Genomic DNA, 19,006 nt, shown 5'->3' with positions numbered 1-19,006 from the left:
AATTATTAGAAACTTTAAACTTTACATTCCAAACTTAGTAAAATCAGACATTGTATACCCTGAGTATTAAAATTCATACTTTGCACTCTTATTTAATTCTAACCAGATAAATGGATGAAAAATAAATCAATCTTGATATTCTTCATAATGTATTGTGGAAAGAAAGGAGATGTGGAAATTCATGGGCCGAAAGCCTACAGTTCCTCTTGCGGGTTGCTGCTAGCCTGCTACTTTATGGGCCTTTTAACCTCCATCGTGTAAACTGTAAAACCGAAGCCCGATTCGGAAAAAAATAGAAGCCAGTGAATGGTGGGACCCAAACAAGAGATGACGTGTCAAAGCATCCGGGACAACCCTCAATTCCTTCCCATCGCCGCTGCTCTTCCACCTCTCCTTCCGCGTACAAACACACACACACGGAAACGCAGAGTCACGCACCTTCTCTTTAGCCTTCCACAAACAAAAAGCCTCTTATTATCACACTTTCTTTGCCCATCCGCAACTCCTTCCCATTAGATAATCTACCGCCTCTCTCTCTCTCTCTGTGTTTTTTTTTTAACAGGTAATCGAAAGAGAGTCAACAGAAAAGAAGAATTGAATTGTCATTACCATCCATGGGGAAGAAGAGGAAGTCGGACGCCACGCGCATGGACGAGGTGGACCGTAGCATTTACACGACCTTCTGCAGCGCCGCCAACTCCCTCTCCCAGCTCTACACCCAGTCAATGAACCACCAGCGCCTCTCCTTCCAAGCCGGTGAACGTCACGCTCTGGTTCCTTCCTCTTCCATTTTCCTCCGCCTTTTCTTATTTATATTTTGTTTTTATTTGTTTTTATTCAAGGGGTTTGGTCGGATGGGTTTACCTTGTTATTATTGTTTGCCTGTTTTATGGTATTGTTTTTGGCATATATTACAGTCTGTTACCGACGAAATTTATTGTTCTACTCTACATTTTGTTTGTTTTTAGTTTTTGGGTTTTTATAATAATTTGAGCTCTTTATTTGTTTTAACAAGCCATCTAGTTGCATTGGTTAAAAAAAAAAAAAAGCCATCTAGTTGCAGTTGGCGTTGTTGTATGTGGCTCTTATTTTGTTGGGTTTAAATAATGAAGAGACTGGGATGGTATACTCTTTTCCTTTGATTTTCCTGCATTTTCTCGGGGACCCATGGGAGCTATTTGATATTCTTTCATTGGGTCGTTATTTCCCCCTATATATTTGCTTCCTAGTATTTTTTTTTTCTGTTCTCTTATGGAGTCCATTTCTCAGTTAATTTTATTTTACCGATAATTCTGCATGGGCTATTGAATTAGATAAGAGGCTTATGGTATTTTTTGTTCTTTTTATAAGTAGACGCTTCTGGTGTTTTTAGGAGAGGAAGCATGCTATTGCTACCATACAAAGAATATAATATGGACTCTAGTGCGAGACGAGGAGTGCTTTTATTTCAACGTTTCAAGGCTCTTGATTACAAACACAAACCTGAGTTTTTGAGATCATTTGTCTTTGTTATATCGAAAAGAAAGTTTGGACGTGTATCAAGTTTTGTTCAATTATTCAGGAGCATATGCTACATTGTTAGATGTGTTCTTTTTGTGATCACAATAAAAAAGATCTGATCTTTGCATCATTCTGCATAAAGGAGTGTCTGGTGTACGTGCCTGGTTGGAAAGATGTAGGTTTTGTTTTTTAGGTATCAATGCTTTAGATAACATGAAAGGCATATTTCCTTCTTTATCTTTGATGAGGATGATGATGAATTTTTTATTCTAACCTTTGAAGATGGTTACCCCCGGGAATTGTCCTAGTATTTTTATGTTGTACTGTTTAGCATACACACACGGGTAGACTCCTGAAGTCTCCTTTAGCCAGGAATTAACTCATTACTACAAAGTATACCGCATACAATGTATATGTGCTAATACCCTTTGATGACGCAACACCCTAACATCTAGCAAGCTTAGACATTAATACATATTCAATGAAAACTCACTAGCATAGTCAGAACAGTAACAAGTTGTCTTAAACACATCAGTCAACATGAAACACTTGCTCTTCACACTCTTCTCTTAAGGGAAGCCTGGGGCTTATTTATGTAGATTGCTTGTGTGTGTTGCTCAGTTGACTATTTTTTGATAGGTCGGTTACTTGGCTAACTTTCCAAGTTCTAGATAGCTACTTCAGGAAGACGGGGAATGTGGCACTAAGATATTCGAACAAGATGAAAACAGCTTGAAAGAATGTGGAAGAGAGTAGAGACCGTGATGTTGAATCTTCTAAGGGTAAGAGTGTGAGGAAGTGAAGAAAGAAGGTTACTTTTTAACAAAAAAAAAAAAGTGAAGAAAGAAGGTTGCAATGAAGAGTGGGGTAGCGCAGGGAGGAATCTCTCAACATATTATGATTATGCCACTGACCTTCACAGTCTCCCTTTTATCTCTCTAGGAATGGTTCAAAAGACTCTTTACTCTCTGCATCTGGCAGCTGGTCTAGTGACCCCTCCTAGCCACCACATAGAGTTTAGATCCCTTGAATGAGTAAAGGGTTTTTTTTTTCCTCTTGTTTCACGTTGGTTCAATTCACGCTACTACAATAGAACTCATTGAAAGGGAAGATAGTGCATTCTTGGGGGTGAATAAATAGAGACCACTGCTGCAGGATACATGAAAACTTTGGTATCGACCTTGATGAATTATGGTGCAACAGGCTTGCTATATATCCATAGCCCACCTTGGGTCTTTAATCAAAACTGGGACTAGGAATGGAAAAGCTCGATTTAATAAATCTTTTCCTATCCCGAGGTTAGAAATGTGCAGGTACCTTTCCCACAACTGCTCTCTATCTCTCTCTAGATTTTCCTTTTCTCCTTGCTGCTTCATATTTTCTAGAAACAACCCTTCTGTAACATACGGGTCCAAAATTATGGTTTAGAATTATTATTATTATTATTAGTATTTTTATTATTTTTAAGATCTATTTTTAGATAGTGATTGTTTTGGATTGGGTTCCTTCCACAATCTATACCCGTTTGAAAGCAAAAGCCCTGTCGCCTTCCTTACAACAAACCAGCCCTCACAGACTACTGTAGCTTTCCTCTCAGCAACCAAGCAGCCACCTCGCCGGAAACTACCACAGAGCACACTGACACCCACCGTTGACCACTGAGGACATCGGAGCACCACCCAAAAACTGCTGGTCAGCCAAATTCCATCGAACCCCCACTATTCCGGGAACCTTCAATTGCGCCGCCATGACTCCCAGCCAACCACCCAGACCCACCGCCACAGTTGGTTCTTCTCTCTCTCAGTCATGAGCTACAACGTGAGATTGTGGATGCAGTGCGAAGAGGTAAGTAGTATGATCATACCTTTATATGTGCTGTAAATATTCTGATTGTGCATAAAAAATGTGATGTTTACCTATGCTGCGCTACGAGCCAAGTCAAGGTTAGGCTCCCTTTCACGAATCTCGATGAATTGCGATGATATACTTATGATGCTCTGTCGGTATGGATTGTTAGACGGATGAGATGTCATGAAAATCACATGTATGCCATGTAATGTTGATGTAATATTTAGATCATGTATGACATGTAATGTTCATTAATATTTAGATCATGTATGCCATGTAATATTCATGTAATGTTTAGATCATGTTATGTCATGCCTATGTTATGCTATGTGGTTTAAAACTCATATTAATATGCCATGTATAATGTTATGCCATGCATAAGAGTATGCCATGCCAGGTAAATTCATGAAGTCAAACATGTTCTCATGCATTATGAAAGTTAATAAGAAAATACATGAATGACAGGTAACTTTAAGATTGGCCTTAAGTTATGGGTGGATTTACAAGTCACGGTCTCAAGCGTGGTCCACCCCATGTAAGCTAATATTTTTTGAGGTGACAAGGACCCAAGCGTGTTTCACCGCAGGTTATGATATGTTAAGCGGTGCAACGACCTGCGGTGAAACGGATTCAAGCATGGTTCACCATATGATATGAGGTGACACGAACTCAAGTATGTTTATGTTAAGCGGTGCCATGGACTCAAGCGTGGTTCACCATATGATATGTGATAACACGGACTCAAGCGTGTTTTACTACATGTTATGATATGTTAGACGGTGCCACGGACTCAAGCGTGGTTCACTATATGTTAAGTGATAACACGGACCCAAGCGTGGTTTACCTTATGTTATATACAGTCAATGACAATTGGACCGATGCACACATGTAATGAATTGCCACTAAATAAGTGAAAGACAAGATGGACAAGTCATGTATGATTGTTAGGAAATGCATGGAGTCAGTCATTCATGCATCCACGTTACATGTATTGTCATGATTATGTATGATTCCGCTTATGTTACTAATGAATGATATATATGTTATGTGAATGTGTGACGATATATGTAAGTTTTCAAAATTAAGCCTAATGTTAAGCTAAGTTAAGTTTACAGTATGATGTGCTCTTACTGAGTCTTCGACTCATTTGTTTGTTTCTCGGTTTTTATGTTTTCATGTCCCAGACGATGATTTCGTGGATACAGAGCAGGAGTGCCAAGAGTAGAATAAATTTCCGGAGACTTAGTGTATGATTTAGACATTGAAGTAGTGTTAGTTTCACATAGAACTAGCTTATGTCATTTCTTTTATTTTTCAGCTTTTATGAAAGACTGTCATGCTAGACAAGTTTTATGATCCAATAGATGAGGTATTTTATGAGACTAAATCTCTTTACCGGGTATTATGTTATGAATGTACGTAACATTCCAGACCTATAGGAAGGGGTGTACCGTGTTACACCTTCCACTATATCCTCTTTGTTTGTGATTTTTAAGTGCCTAGCCCATCTAGATCAGATTTTCTCCCCTTTGCTATCAGGATCTTTTCTCCTTTTTAGTCCTTCCTCCTTATTCTCCTTAAAGCTTCTGGTTGTTATTTTCAATTTGTATTCCTATTTCCTTCCATGTCTGCTTGCTTTAGTAGATTTCTACAAGAAACTTGTTTGTAGTAAGTGGGGCCTTTTTGTACGAGTGTTTGTGTTGCTAGCATACATCAAATGAAGAACTTTATATCCTATTTAACAAAGCTATGGGGTTTTTTTTTTTTTCCTCTATATGATCCAAATTTCATCTTAAATAGTGTTCTAAAAAAAGGGAAAAGAATCTTGTTTTTTCACCAACCAAACTTTTTCAACAAGTCCCTTGTTCTTTTCCTCATCCATGTGAAAACAATAACCACTCAAGCCAGGACCCATGGAGGAAAGCTCCCACCACAAATGTTAAATTTCTCAACCCACACTGGACTTTCCTTCAAAACCAATGTTATTAAAATGGTTATTATTGCAACCCCCACCCCTCCAAGATCTTGGTTACTGGTTTCATCAAGGATTCCTTGGCCATCGACGTAAATCACCGATCCATCTCTGTATGTCAACACAGACTGTCTGTTCCTCAAGTTGAACCAGATTGCAAGGCCGCACCCCGACCCTGGATTGAATGCAAAGGTTGACTTGAACCCGTATTTGTCAAGGATATCTTGGACCTCGAGCTGGTCCTAGTCCCAGCCGCCCAGGCTAGACTTGAACACGTCGATCGGACCCTTACCCTATCAGAACAGACGGATCTCCACCTTCAGAACTTTGGTCTTCACAGTTCTCGTGCTCCGGCTCTGGTTCGTAGGTTGAGGAGAACCTTCCGAATCTGGACCTGCTTCCTTGATTTCTGGGACTATTTTGGCCTCCTCTGTCTTCTCCAGTTACCTCTGGCCGTCCTGTGCTCAACCAAGGAGTTGGCGGCTATTAATGTTCATCTTAAATAGAGTTAATGGCTAGGATTGTGAGCTGGATGAAAAAAACTTAAGTTTGGGAAGTTTCAAGTATTGGATTTCAGTTTTTTAACTACCTCCTAGTTTAGCAACATTTTTACAGTCTCTGTACCCTCAACCATTGATGTCATGTTCTGAAAATAATACCTTTCTTTCAATCAAGTGGCATTACTCCTTAATGGGTGTATTATATTCCATCATTATAAGCAATGTACTTGTGCATGCTTACATAGTAGGTAATGGTTCTGCATTGTGCAGAGAGTTAACTTATGAAGTACTTGTAATCAAACTTTTATTGCTTCCTCACTTCTGCTCCAGCTAATGCTCCATATATTTATAAATATAGAAGCTGAGGGTGGACTGAATCTCAAATTCTGAAACAGGGGAGACCAGTTATCTTGGAAAATCTGAACTTATAAGCGAAAACTTCTGAAATTAAATACTTCTAGTGGAGACTGGGGGGTGTATTCCCAATGTTGATGTAAAAGCTGACAGCACATAGTTTTAACCCATATAAACACCTGAAGTTTTGTTATGGCACAGAGATTCACATATGTTGCATGTGAATCTTTTGAAATTATCTTTAAGAAACATATTTTACTTTAACTTCTCGGTAATGTGATTTTAGTTTTCTGTTTCATTTATGGCCTTTATAAAAAAAAGGTTTTCTGTTTCATTACAGATACTTGATAGTTTGTCTGTGTGATTCTGTTACTTGTGGATAATTTCCATATTATTGAGGTCAATCTATTTTCTGTCAATACATAAAGTGAATGCATCATATGTCCTTTCTGATTTCAGCCTGAGGTGCAGGTCTTTTTTTCCCTCTTTTGATAGTTATCGTTTTTTGTATTTTCAGTTTTCTTGTAGCCTTTATAGGCACATATATAACACTCTTATGTCTCATTTATCAAAAAAAAAAAAAAATAACACTCTTATGTCTCTCTCCTTAATACCTTGCAGGAGAAACTATATCAATGGATTTTGAGACAACAAGAAGAAGGATCAAGAGTGACAACTGTGGATATTGTTGCTTATTTGCAGGTTTCTTAGCTTGCCATTAGTTAATGGTTCTTGCTCTGTTTCCTGGTTTTATAGGGTTGTGATGTAACTTTCTTAAGTGTTATCCCTTGTGTGCTAATGTTATATCTTTTGTGCTAGATTGTTTCCATGCTTCTGTTTTGCATATTAGATATCTCTTTCTATTGATCAAAAAAAAAAAAAAAATTAGATATCTCTTTCTGTTGCCCTATTGTGGCAGGTCTGTTGCATCTTGCTGTATGCTTCTAAATTTCATGGGCTAAGTATTTAGCAGTAAACAATTACTGGCACTTATGAGCAGGCTCCTGTCTAGAGACATTGGAAGACAGGAAGTTTGATGAAAATGGGAGGCAGGCTATTGATCATCAATTCTCACATTTCATCACTCAAATCTATGTAGGCTGGGTTCATTGGATCATCACATGTAATTTTACAGTCCTATATAGAAGTTTATACTATTAAGGATAGGTCTACCTAATAACATGGTGTTTAGGTTTCTAAGTATTAATTTTGTCAGTGAGGCTTATCAATTTCATTCGAGGGCAATGGAAACTTTTCAGGAAGTTTTTTAAGGCTGTTAAACTTGGTAGAGAAAACAAGTCACTGGTGTGAGTGGTGAGCCATACAATCCTTTGATACAAGGAGATGCGCTGAAAATCATGCTCAAAGAACTTAAATTTCTTAATGTTTTAAGTGCCCATAATGCGCATGTGTCTGGTAGACAATCCTTGTGAGCCACTGATGGGAGGCAAGAAGTATCTCTTATATTTTGAATATTAACGAGTTTGAGGTGCATTTTAGTCCCCTAGCCAATTTCCTCCCGTTGGCTGTTATAGGTGATTTGAAACTTGAGGTGTAATTTATTAATTGAATTCCTTTGTTCTTGCTGGATAGCTGAAACTTAGTTGGGTCCTCTACTTTAGCTTGGCATGTAGCGCAGCTCTAACAGGAACCAGAAATAGCTCTCCTTAAAAAATTGTTAGGTGCTGGTCATTATGAAGTTACGAACTGCTGATGTTAGAGAAAAAAAAAGGCATAAGCATATCCATCAATGTTTTTTGGACCAAGTGGAATTAAACAAGGGATGGAGGGAGGAGTTATGCTCAATCTTGTAGAGGTGTTGGGCTTTTATATGCTAATAAAAGAACGCGAGGATATCTGCCCACCCTACTCTTATATGCACAGCCTACAGTTGGGAGCAATTAAGAAAATATTTTATAAACTTTAGTAGCTTCAAACAATAATTGATTCCCGTTTTGATACATGTTAAAATATGCCACTTTATGCAAAAGGCCTAAGGGTAGGACTGTTTCAAGCCACCTGTCCCAGGACGTTTCTTGGTTTTAGTAGAAAGCATTGTCTAGACATCTCATTTCAGGCGAGATTGTTGAAGTAGATATGAGAAACTTCTATGATTGAAAGGTCTGGGTTTTTTTTTTTTTTAGGCTGCGTTTGGATGCTGAGCTGAGCTGAGTGCTAAGCTAAGTTGAGCTCAGTTCTTTATGAATGGTAGTGAGTTGAGTAGTGGAGGGAGTTGTGGGGTCCATCTAAAATGAGTTTAAAGTGTATTTAGATGTTAAGATGAGTTTAAATATATTTATGAGAGTTTGTAAAGTTGGTGGGATCCATGACTGTTCACTGGTAGTGCTTGTCCCCCATCGTGCCAACCTGCAGTGATATTTTGAAAAAAAAAAAAAAGACTTGTGCTGGCCGGAAGAAAAAAATGAGAGAGAGAGTTGATGGCTTGTCAGAGAAAGAGAGAGAGAGAGAGAGATGATGGCTTGTCAGGAGAGAGAGATAAAGTTGATGGGAGAGAGAGAGTTACGGGAAAAAAAATAAAGCTGTGAGATCAGCTTTTGTCAGTCCATCTTACAGGAACAAAACTCACCGAATTCATGTATGAAAGCAGTTCACTTGGATGTTTGGATGGTTGAAGGAGTTTAAAGTGGAGGGAACTCAGTTGAGTTTGGGAACCAAACGCAGCCTTAATCTATTGATGATGTCCTTTCACATACTGATTTTACCATGATGGGATCATTAAGAGATGGTTTTCCATTATTTTTTTGGTGACATTCATTGGCTATAGAAATTTGCAGGACGGAGACTGAATAATTCAAATCCGTTGAATTTCTGTCTTAATATGAGGTTGTAGTTAAGGCATCTATATGGTTTCTATTATTTTCAGCTTCTCAATGTACTATAGTTCCCCAGAAGATGAAACTGTACGCACTAACCTCTAACCATGTCACTCCTTTATTTCTCCCTTTCTCTTTCTTTTTAGCGATGAATATCTGACTATTTAAAGTACTTGCCAAAAAAAAAAGTCCAGACTTTGTCATGTGTTGAGGAATTCAAAATAAACGTAATGCTATTCACTGTTTTGCCTAGGAGGCCCAACAGCCTTGTGTTGACTACCTTGTATCCATCCAATCAGGTCGTGTATAAATCGGATAATATGCTTATCACCTTTCATCTCTGAGAAACTTTAAGTTACACTGGACATTTAGATGCATGGTACGAGATACGGAGCTCGTTGTAATTATATAATGTGGGATTTACAGTAATGATTGCGAGTTAAGTTCATGAAATGGAATGAGATATATCTACGTGATATTTGGTCATGAGTTTTATATGAGACGTGTCCATGTTGAATGAGTGTACTGCATGTGACGATGGATTAATTTAATGTTCTTGATATATTTTCAATTATTTTTGGCAGAATGAGCTTGAATATGGAGCAGATGAGCCCCCAATGTCCCCGAGGCTTCCATTTCAAAACCAGCACGCCCAGAACGCAATGCACCTAACTAGTATGGGTGCCCCGGTCTCTTCCAGTCCCTTTGCGAATATAGCAACTGTTGGTCAGGGAGTTCGTTCCGGGCAATCCGATAATCAAGCTAAGAACTCTGTTTTCTCTAATGCTCTCTCTAGCCCAGTTCGAAGGAGCATTCAGTCTTATCATCTCGCACAAGGGGCTTCACAAGGACCTCCGAATGGTGAGACAAACTATTGTCATCTCCAAAACCGGGATACCAACTCCGCAAGCTCAAATGACTGCATGGACATGCATGCAGATAGTCCAGGTGGTCATGACTTTCCATACTGAAAGGATAAATGATCTACTTTCTGTAATTTCTGTTCGGTCAGAAGTCTTCTGTTGTCGGAGATGTTGAAACTGCTGCATATCTTGATAATTTACTTGTTTATTCAGTTTATTATTGCCAAAAAGTTTTAGTCAACTATTATTTCAAATCAAAACACGTCAATTACGACAAAAAAATACAAAAAGTGATGCGGCAAATGCATAGTCAAGTTGTAAGTTAGTGAATGGAGAAGTTAAAGTAAATGAACGAGGTTACACATTTTAAACATGGTCATTAAGTATGCAAAATGATTTTAATCATTGGTTTTCATGCTTAAAGAAATGAGAAGTGCTACAGCTATAAAATGATTATAAAAGGATTATACAAAAGTAATTTTACAAACTGATGTGATTTCATGTGATTTATCGGATCTGTTTTACAATAAAAGTAATTTTACAATTTGATAAAACACATCAAGTCACATCAGTAAAGATTATTATTTTTGTGTAATTATTTTGTGGCTAGAGTATTTCTTTAAAGAAATTAGTTTCCAGATTGGATTTTCATTTAAAATTGAGAAGAAATATTAATATGACGGTCAGAGAATAATTTTGAAATTAAAAAAAAAATTTAATTTATTTTCACCATGGATATGTACTTTTATTTTTTTAAAAAGTTTATTTTATATTTTCTTTGATACATGAATGTCAGGTGTCCATTTTTCTATATGTATTATTCATATAATTTCTGAGAATTTTGTGTAACACTGTTTTGAACACATGCATCCGTCGTATCATTCATTTAATTTCCATTATTCTTTGATAGAAGTTCAAAATACCCCTTATTTAGGGACTTAGCTTGAGTTAAACTCTCATTGATCAAGAGACCAAAGGCTGGAAGGTGGATCATATTAGAGCTATATTTAATCCAATAGTAGCTGCTGATATCTTGAAAATAAGGCTTTCATCAAATCAATATGAAGACAAATAGATATGGACACAAGAAAAAAGAGGCAATTTCAATGTTAAAGTGCTTATTGACTAATTCCAAATGAAAGAAGAAAATGTGAAAAATGCTATGGAAGATGTAGGTCTCAAGGAGAATTAAAATTTTTGCATGGAGAGCCTGTATAGATATATTGCCAACACTTAGTAACCTGAGAAAGAAGAGAGTAGAGGTGGAAGATAGATGTTGCTTTTGCAAGGTAGTCTTAGAAGATGTTGATCATGCCTTAGTTTCTTGTCCTTCCTTTAGAGACTTATGGAAGAATTATATGTCTGTTATACAGCAGCTAACTTCAGATATAAACTTTTTGCATGTGATTACATTTGTTGTGGATAGAGGAACCAATTCAGACTTCACTATGTTTTTTTCTAATAACTTGAGAATTGTGGTTTAGACGTAATAAGATGCAAATGGAAAAAATTTTGATTCAACCAAGTCAGGTTATAAACCATGCTTTGTCTTTGCATAAATCTCTTAATGATCTCATGAGCTCCTCAACTCAAATTGCTAAAAGAATGTGCTGTTAGGAACCTCCTCCAAGGGGTTTTCTCAAGTTGAATGTTGTTGAAGCCATGTTTTCAGTTTTGAGGAAAGCTAGTGTGGGTGTGGTACTTCAAGACAAACAAAGGAAAATAAGTGATGGCTGCAAGTAAGATGGAAAATGAGGTTGAGGATCTAGCTACCATTGAGTTGCTGGCTTTACTACGAGGATTACAGCTTTGTGTCCATTTGGGCTTTTCAAAAATTGTTGTTGATGGTTCAAGAGTTGAAAGATGATTAAGATTCATTCTCAGAAGATGGTAATCTTATTAAGAAAGTAAAGAGTTTTCTACAGCATTTTCAGGAGGTTGAAATCTAACATGTACATCACATGGGGAATGAGGTAGCACATAGATTAGCTTGTTATGTTTGGAATATTGATAATATTTCCATGTGGTGGGAAAATGTTCCTATTTTTGTTGATCATTCTCTTTGGATTGGTCAAAACAATTTGTATTAAGTTTATGAATGAATGAGTGTCGAAGCTTGAGTTAACTCTTTAATTTTTAGAATTGGATCCATTAACTATTTCTTAATAGATAATTAGTTGTTATATTTATGAAAAATACGGAAATGCTGGTCTCATTTGGTTATACAGTTCATATGAGATGAGATATTTTGTTGAAAGTTGAATAAAATATTATTATAATATAATATTTTAATATAATTTTTCTTTTGAGATTTAAAAAAGTTGAATTGTTTATTATATTTTATGTGACAGTTTGAGAAAGTCGTAATGATTATATGAGATGATATAGTTTGGTTTTGTGTAACTAAATCAGTCCTAAGTTAATGATTTAATTCAAGACGTCTACATGGTTCACAAACAAATAATTGACAGATTCAATAAGTAAATTCACAAGTTGATATGATAAGTTAGATATATTTATAATAAAAGTAATTTTAAAATTTAATATATCACAATAATCTGAGTTTTTATTTAAAATCTATTTTAACCAAATATTTTTTTAATCTTAATCTCACCCTTTGTCTGACTGGCAATTGATAGTTTACCGGACAAGACTTTAGAATAATATGTTAGAACTATTTTATAATAAAATTAATTTTATAATCTAATGTACTACATTAATCAATATTAATTTATAAATTTATTTTTATGAAATTTGCTAATTTCTAAAATAAATCCAATAAATTACCTGCCAAAATTGTGGAACAATCCGAAGACTGCATAATGCCCCGTTTGGATTCAGAGTTGATATCAACTCATTTCATTTAATCTAATCTAATCATTATAATTTTTTTAAATTTTCACATAAAATATAATAAATAATTCAACTTTTTTAAATTTTTAAATAATAATAATATTAAAAAATAATAATTTATTTAACTTTTAATTTTTATCATCTAATCCCATGTAAACTCAATATAAAAAACTCACCTTACTCTCTCCAAAAACTGCCACCAACTTCTTTGAGAACACAGTCCGAGCGTTGGTAATGGAGAGCAGCCGCAAACCACACTGTATCCTCTTCATCTTTCCCCTTCTCCTTTACCATAAGTCCAAAAACCATGCCGGCCGGAAGGCCTTGTGTATCCCCTGCTCTCTCCTCATCTTCTTCTCACTTTCTCTTCGGAATCATCACTTCCTCTTTGTTAACGAAAAGAGCATCGATTTCGATTCTGCTTAGACGTGATGGGTTGTGCTATGGGAAAGAACTCTTCCCCGTACTCTTCTCCTCATGATATTGAGAGGTTGAAACTGGGGCATGGGTATGTTCCGGGAGGCAATGGAGTGAGACCCATCAATCACACGCAGCTTTCGAGGGACTCCGCCCGTAAGGCGCTCATAAGGAATGAGGTGGAATATAAGTATATTGTGGGTGCGGTGAATGCTAAAGGTGGTGCTGGTGGTGGGGGAGAGAGGGTGGTTGTGGGAAAGGGAGAGGAGAGGAGCGGTGGCAGTGGAAATGTTTCGAAGAGAGTTGCCTCCAAGAAGATTGAAGGAGTTGAGCTTGTGGATGGGTGGCCTAAGTGGCTTGTTGATAATGTACCCGGAGATTTGTTGGCGGGTTTGGCTTCCAAGAGTGCCGATTCCTATGATAAAATTGCCAAGGTTAGTACTGATATTGATATGGTCCTTCTGTTATGAGGACATACGGGAAATTTTGTATCCTATACATTTTTTGGATTGATGTTGCTTCAATTCTATGATAAGTGACATTCTTGGTGAAGAAATCTCAACTTTTGGATTTGAGGAATTGACTGATTTAGATTATAGTTTCTGATAAAGGGTAAGAATATGTCGAGGCAACTAATTATATATTGAGAGAGGTTCTTGTTCCTAAGAGTTGGAGGTGCTATATTTGTCATTCTTAAGTATTTCAAATAATGGTCCTGCTTTTCCTTGTTCTTTGCAACACTCAAATTAATAGAGGAGGGGTAGATCAGAAAGAAGAACTGAAATGGAGGAGGGTTTGGAGTTTCTTGGATGGTTGCCCGTAGGAGATAGAAGGATATTGTCTGGAATTAGGTTGGGACTTTTCCAAGTATTTCAAAATATCTTGCTTCAAGATATGTACTACATATTTCTTTTTTACTTCTACTTAAAAGAAATTGGGTTTGGATTTTTTCTTTTGCAGGTCGGCCAAGGAACTTACAGCAATGTGTACAAAGCTCGAGATAGGGACACCAAAAAGATTGTTGCTTTGAAGAAAGTGCGCTTTGACACATCGGAGCCAGAAAGTGTCAAGTTCATGGCAAGAGAAATAACGATGCTGAAGATGCTAGATCATCCCAACATCATTAAGCTTAAAGGACTAGCCACGTCAAGGATGCAGTATAGTCTTTATCTGGTTTTCGATTTCATGCAGTCAGACTTGACCGGGATTATCTCACGCCCTGGTGAGAGGCTCAATGAAGCACAGGTTGGCCTTTTCCCTCCTGCTTCTTGTAGCCACGGAATTTATCTATAGCTATCTGGTCCATAATGATCAACTTAGTATTCGTGAATTATTAGCTGCCAAAAAGTGGGTGTAATTCTTGAAGTGATCAGGAATACATCTTGAATAAGTAACGAAAAGTTCCGAAATGGATCTAAGGTTGGAGAGAATTTGAGTTAAATTCTTGGAAGTGATAATGAATAATACATCATTTAAACACACTTCTGAATTGTGGTTCATACTGATTACTCCAATTAACTGCATCACAATGGTTTGGGTGTTTTTTTGATACAGGTCAAAAGTTATATGCAGCAGCTACTTTCTGGTCTCCATCATTGCCACAATAATGGAATTTTACACCGAGATATTAAGCCCTCCAACTTGTTAATAGACAGTAGTGGTGTGTTAAAAATTGCTGATTTTGGGCTTGCAAATTTATATACTAAAAAACGGCGCCTTACAAGTCGAGTTGTGACACTCTGGTACAGGGCTCCAGAATTACTGTTAGGCTCCACAGAATATGGAGATGGTATTGATCTTTGGAGTGCAGGATGCGTATTGGCGGAGATGTTTGTTGGACGGCCAATTATGCCTGGGAGAACAGAGGTAGAATGCCTTTAAGAATCCTTTGTTTTTATACTTCAGTTTGGACACCTCGTGGTATCGAGACTCTTCATTGTAGATGTGTTCATCCATGAAATTGAGTATTGTCTGTCTTATTCTCATGAGTTACTAGGACAAAGCATCGCTCCTATCCCTAATGGGAGTTTGAAGTCACAGTTACAAAGGCAGTAACTCATGAATAACCATCTCTATAACCATCCATTCTACTATAATTACATTCTCTATTCGGTCGTTTCTGAGTTTTTACACACACACACACACACACATATAGATATCTTTCTATGATTTTTATTCAACTTGTAATAGGAAAGCTGCAATGATTCCACCATCTAGAAAAGCCCCTAAATCCAGAAAAAAAATGTAAAGATTCTGTTTCCGTGCATAATTACTAGCTTTCTTTAAGGATGTGCATGCGATGATTTTATACTGGCAGTTTACAAGTTTAGCATGCCTCTGTTGTGCACAGGTTGAGCAGCTTCATAGGATCTTCAAACTTTGTGGTTCACCCTCAGAGAATTATTGGAAAGAAATGAAGCTGCCAGCAAGCTTCCGACCACCACCTCACTATAAACCTAGTTTTGAAGAAGCCTTCAGCAGTTTTCCGGCCTCTTCATTTGGTCTTTTAACCACACTTCTTGCTCTATATCCAACCTCTCGTGGCAGTGCTGCTTCTGCTCTCCAAAGTGAAGTAAGTACAGACAGAAAGCTCTTTCTCTGTAGTCATTGTTAGTGGTATAAGACTTAAGAGCTTTTAAGCCCTTCTTTTGGCCAACCAAAACTTTGCACTAAAAATTTAGAAAGTTAAAAGGTTCTGGTGCTGGACAAGAGTTGCAGGAACTTATAGATTATCTTTTCCATAAAGTATTTCTGCATAAAAATAAAGTTCCTTACAGTCTGTCAACCTTCATACAGTCTTTGCAAGTCCAGCAGATGATTTTACCTATTCATTACAGTCTTTGCAAAACAGTTAAGGCTATCTGAGACACGAAGTATAGGCTATGCAGATACCAGAGTGAACCTTAAAATATTTTTGGTTCTAGAAGTAACATGAACAAACAAGTAGCTAAAGAGGAATAATGTGTTCTTTATGAATTTGTTCTATTATCTTCATGTTGCTAACCCCAAGGGGTTGGCCCAAGTGGTGAGGGCCTTGGTCTTGGGGTATCACTTCCTTCAAATTCCAAGGTTGAACACCTCATGAGTGCAAACAATCATTTGGGACCATACCTTCCGGTGAAAAGCCAACGATTTAACCAGTTCCGTGTAAGGAAACTTCCGAAGGTGTGGTGCACAGGACCGGGGTTACTCTGCAAGGGTGGGTCCGAAGGGGCCTGCCTTGGAGAGGTTCCCCGACATCAAAAAAAAAAAAAAATTATCTTCATGCTGCACCTGTCATCAAAATATTCTAAACTTTATTCTGAGTAGCTTTTTCTGCTTTCAGTTCTTTACTTCAAATCCATTGGCATGCCATCTTTCAGCTCTACCAATACCCAGGAAAATGATGGATGAATCTAAAACCAGCGAAAGGAAGAAGTATGCTAACGTGAAATTCTTTTCCTCAATTATGCAATGAATGTCGTTATGGGCAGTGGTATAAATGTGGCTCTGTAGGCCTCAACTTTAATGGTCATGATGTCTCCCATCAGGCTGGTCCATAAGATAATAAATAGAAAGAGAAACCTAAATCATGCAGTTGAATATAAATACATATCTACTTATAAAAAAAACATATATAAATACCTATCTTATATATAATTATTAAGTTTGTTTTCTTAGAATCAAGTTGTATGTGGGAAATTGTATTTTTTTAACACAAATTTATTCCTCCTAACAATTATTCTCTAAACTTTCCTGTTCCTTTCTATGCCAGATTAGAGAAGGAAACTTTTTTTGAATTCCTAAAAGCCCTAAGTTATCAAAATAACCAACTACTGTCATCTAAATTCTGCCAAAACCTCAACGGACACTTTACCGTGTTCTGTGAGCACTGAGCATTGTCAAATTCCACTGGATGTACAAACACAATGCATTACTTGGTGGGCCTTTTCATCATACAGGCACATGACTTCTAAAGCAAAACAATCGTCTCTAACAAAACATGGTGGTCACCAGGGAAACAAACCGATTGAGCTACCCAGTGGAGCTGAATCTCATAAAGAGGTAAAATATTGCACTTTGAGCAACATCTTCAGTTGAGTTTATATTTCCATTAACGGTATGTTCAGTTCTTTTATATTATTTAAAAAAAAAATATTTATCAAGTTTTGAGCAATACAAAAAAATAAATGGAGAAACCATGGATGTGATGTCAAACTTTCATCCTCACTTTCTCCCCGATTTTCTTATACCAAACTCAACGCAGGGGATACACACACTTCACTTTGAGGGTTTTTTTCAACTTACTGGCCTTCTCTACTATTAAATTTCTGTCCAAAGAGATCATGCATTTTACAGTTAGGTTCTAAATAATTACCACTATTTTACAATTCTTCTCCAGAATATCTCAAATTTAACCAATATAGCCAACTAAAGATTACTTTTCTTTGGCAAAGCTGAATTCCCTCTCTTTTTTATTCTAGTTCATTTGTTAATCAAATTCAATCCCTTTGAACTACCACTTCTTCTTTCATTAAAGTGTATGTTTCTGCTCATTCATACATACACTTCTTTTATTTTATTTTTCTTTACTTTTTGCAGGAGAAGTATGCAGAACCACAGATGAACAGCCAAGAGATGTGGTACAGTGCAGTCAGTGCTTCTTCTAGTATCACAACAACAACTAGGAACGAGGGAAGCCTGCATGCATCCTTATCCCCGGTTTTTTTTTCTAATAAAAAAATATCCCCCAAAACTGTGGGTCATCCTAATGCTCTCAAGAACATTAAGAACCCTACACTCCTACAGGCCTCTATAAGAGATATCATCAACCTGAATGAAGGCAGAGTGTTGCCTCATTATCGCAGGTCTCTTTCCACCATAGATTTCCGAAGCTTCGATCCAGAAAAGATATCACAAGTTTTTGGATTCGACAAAGATCAGGCCATCAAGAAAAACTAACATTTTTCAACCCCAAGATGCTCTGTAATTCCAAGTTGTTTCATTTATCTTTTTCCTTTCTCTTTGGCCATGATCTTTAACTTCTATGAACATCTTCAAATACATATAACTCCACTACAAGTTACTTTTCTATTGAAAATGACCATGGCAGGAAGCATTCATTTGAATATGTTTTCCATTAGAATATACTCGTTCCAGAAGCAATTGTAATGCATTCGTTATCACATTTGTTGTATGTATATTGCCAACATTGTGGATTCCTCTAGACTTACTGCTTCATCTGTGCCTGCCTGTTTGGAAATTACATATGTGATGATCGAATACATGTGTATTTATTTCCGCGGTTGTCAATGGCAACGAGCCACGTGTGCGGTACATGAAGGAACGGTAGAGGCATGCAAACAGGGAATCTACCCTTAAACGAGACCCATCCATCCCTCTTTGAAGCGAAAAGTAAAACACACACACTCTCTCTCTCTCTCTCTCTCTCTCTCTCTCTCTCCCGAAAGGCGAAAACCCTCCCTCTCTCGATGGAACCTCCTCCCTGTCTCAACAGAACCTCACTCTCCCATAATCTCTGATTTTAAAGGTTACTCTCTACTCGCTCTCTCTCTCTCTAGGTTCACTTTTCAACGTCAACTCCCTCCCTCCCTCCCGTGGAAGATGAAGTAATCAAATATTACTTGTATTAATTTAAACACGAAAATATTATGGTTATTTCTCTATATAAACCTTTAATGATCATCTCCATAATTTCCTGGAACAACACAAATTAAAGATTAAAATGCCAGTGTGGCCATTAGACAAAGTCGATTGGGTGATCAGTATTAACCTAGTTATCATGTTTGCATCACCGCCGCCAACTCCCTTTTCAACAATGGCATGGCCTCTTGATCATCAGGATCCCAGAAGCCATGATCGTAA

At 37.2% G+C, this 19,006-nt stretch overlaps 2 protein-coding genes and 1 pseudogene across 5 annotated transcripts; 2 read left to right on the top strand and 1 right to left on the bottom strand.

The window, feature by feature from the left end:
- The first annotated feature begins 374 nt into the window (after positions 1–374).
- LOC108992514 lies at positions 375–10,112 on the top strand. Of its 3 annotated transcripts, XM_035692009.1 has the most exons (4): positions 2,972–3,345; positions 4,533–4,595; positions 6,796–6,876; positions 9,593–10,112. In XM_035692009.1, exons 1-4 carry the CDS (start codon positions 3,307–3,309, stop codon positions 9,977–9,979), a joined length of 570 nt encoding a protein of 189 aa, XP_035547902.1. In that variant the 5' UTR covers positions 2,972–3,306; the 3' UTR covers positions 9,980–10,112. The 3 variants fall into 3 exon arrangements, with proteins under 3 accessions (XP_018822664.1, XP_035547902.1, XP_018822666.1); XM_018967119.2 differs by lacking the exons at positions 2,972–3,345; positions 4,533–4,595 and adding an exon at positions 375–773; XM_018967121.2 differs by lacking the exon at positions 4,533–4,595 and having other exon boundaries at positions 2,976–3,345.
- LOC118349025 lies at positions 5,104–5,763 on the bottom strand (annotated as a pseudogene).
- Positions 10,113–12,934: 2,822 nt separating the features above from the next.
- Positions 12,935–18,306, top strand: LOC108992500 (probable serine/threonine-protein kinase At1g54610). 2 transcript variants are annotated; one of them, XM_018967102.2, is made up of 7 exons: positions 12,935–13,575; positions 14,102–14,386; positions 14,696–15,007; positions 15,492–15,713; positions 16,467–16,558; positions 17,083–17,185; positions 17,723–18,306. In XM_018967102.2, the coding sequence occupies exons 1-7, from the start codon at positions 13,156–13,158 to the stop codon at positions 18,080–18,082; spliced, it is 1,794 nt and encodes a 597-aa protein (XP_018822647.2). In that variant the 5' UTR covers positions 12,935–13,155; the 3' UTR covers positions 18,083–18,306. The 2 variants fall into 2 exon arrangements, with proteins under 2 accessions (XP_018822647.2, XP_018822648.2); XM_018967103.2 differs by lacking the exon at positions 16,467–16,558 and having other exon boundaries at positions 17,138–17,185.
- Positions 18,307–19,006: the final 700 nt, after the last annotated feature.

This window comes from Juglans regia, chromosome 1, assembly GCF_001411555.2.
Source record: "Juglans regia cultivar Chandler chromosome 1, Walnut 2.0, whole genome shotgun sequence".
NCBI lineage: Eukaryota > Viridiplantae > Streptophyta > Magnoliopsida > Fagales > Juglandaceae > Juglans > Juglans regia.
Note: the sequence above shows the minus strand (reverse complement) of the source record. Positions and strands in the feature narration are given on the sequence as shown.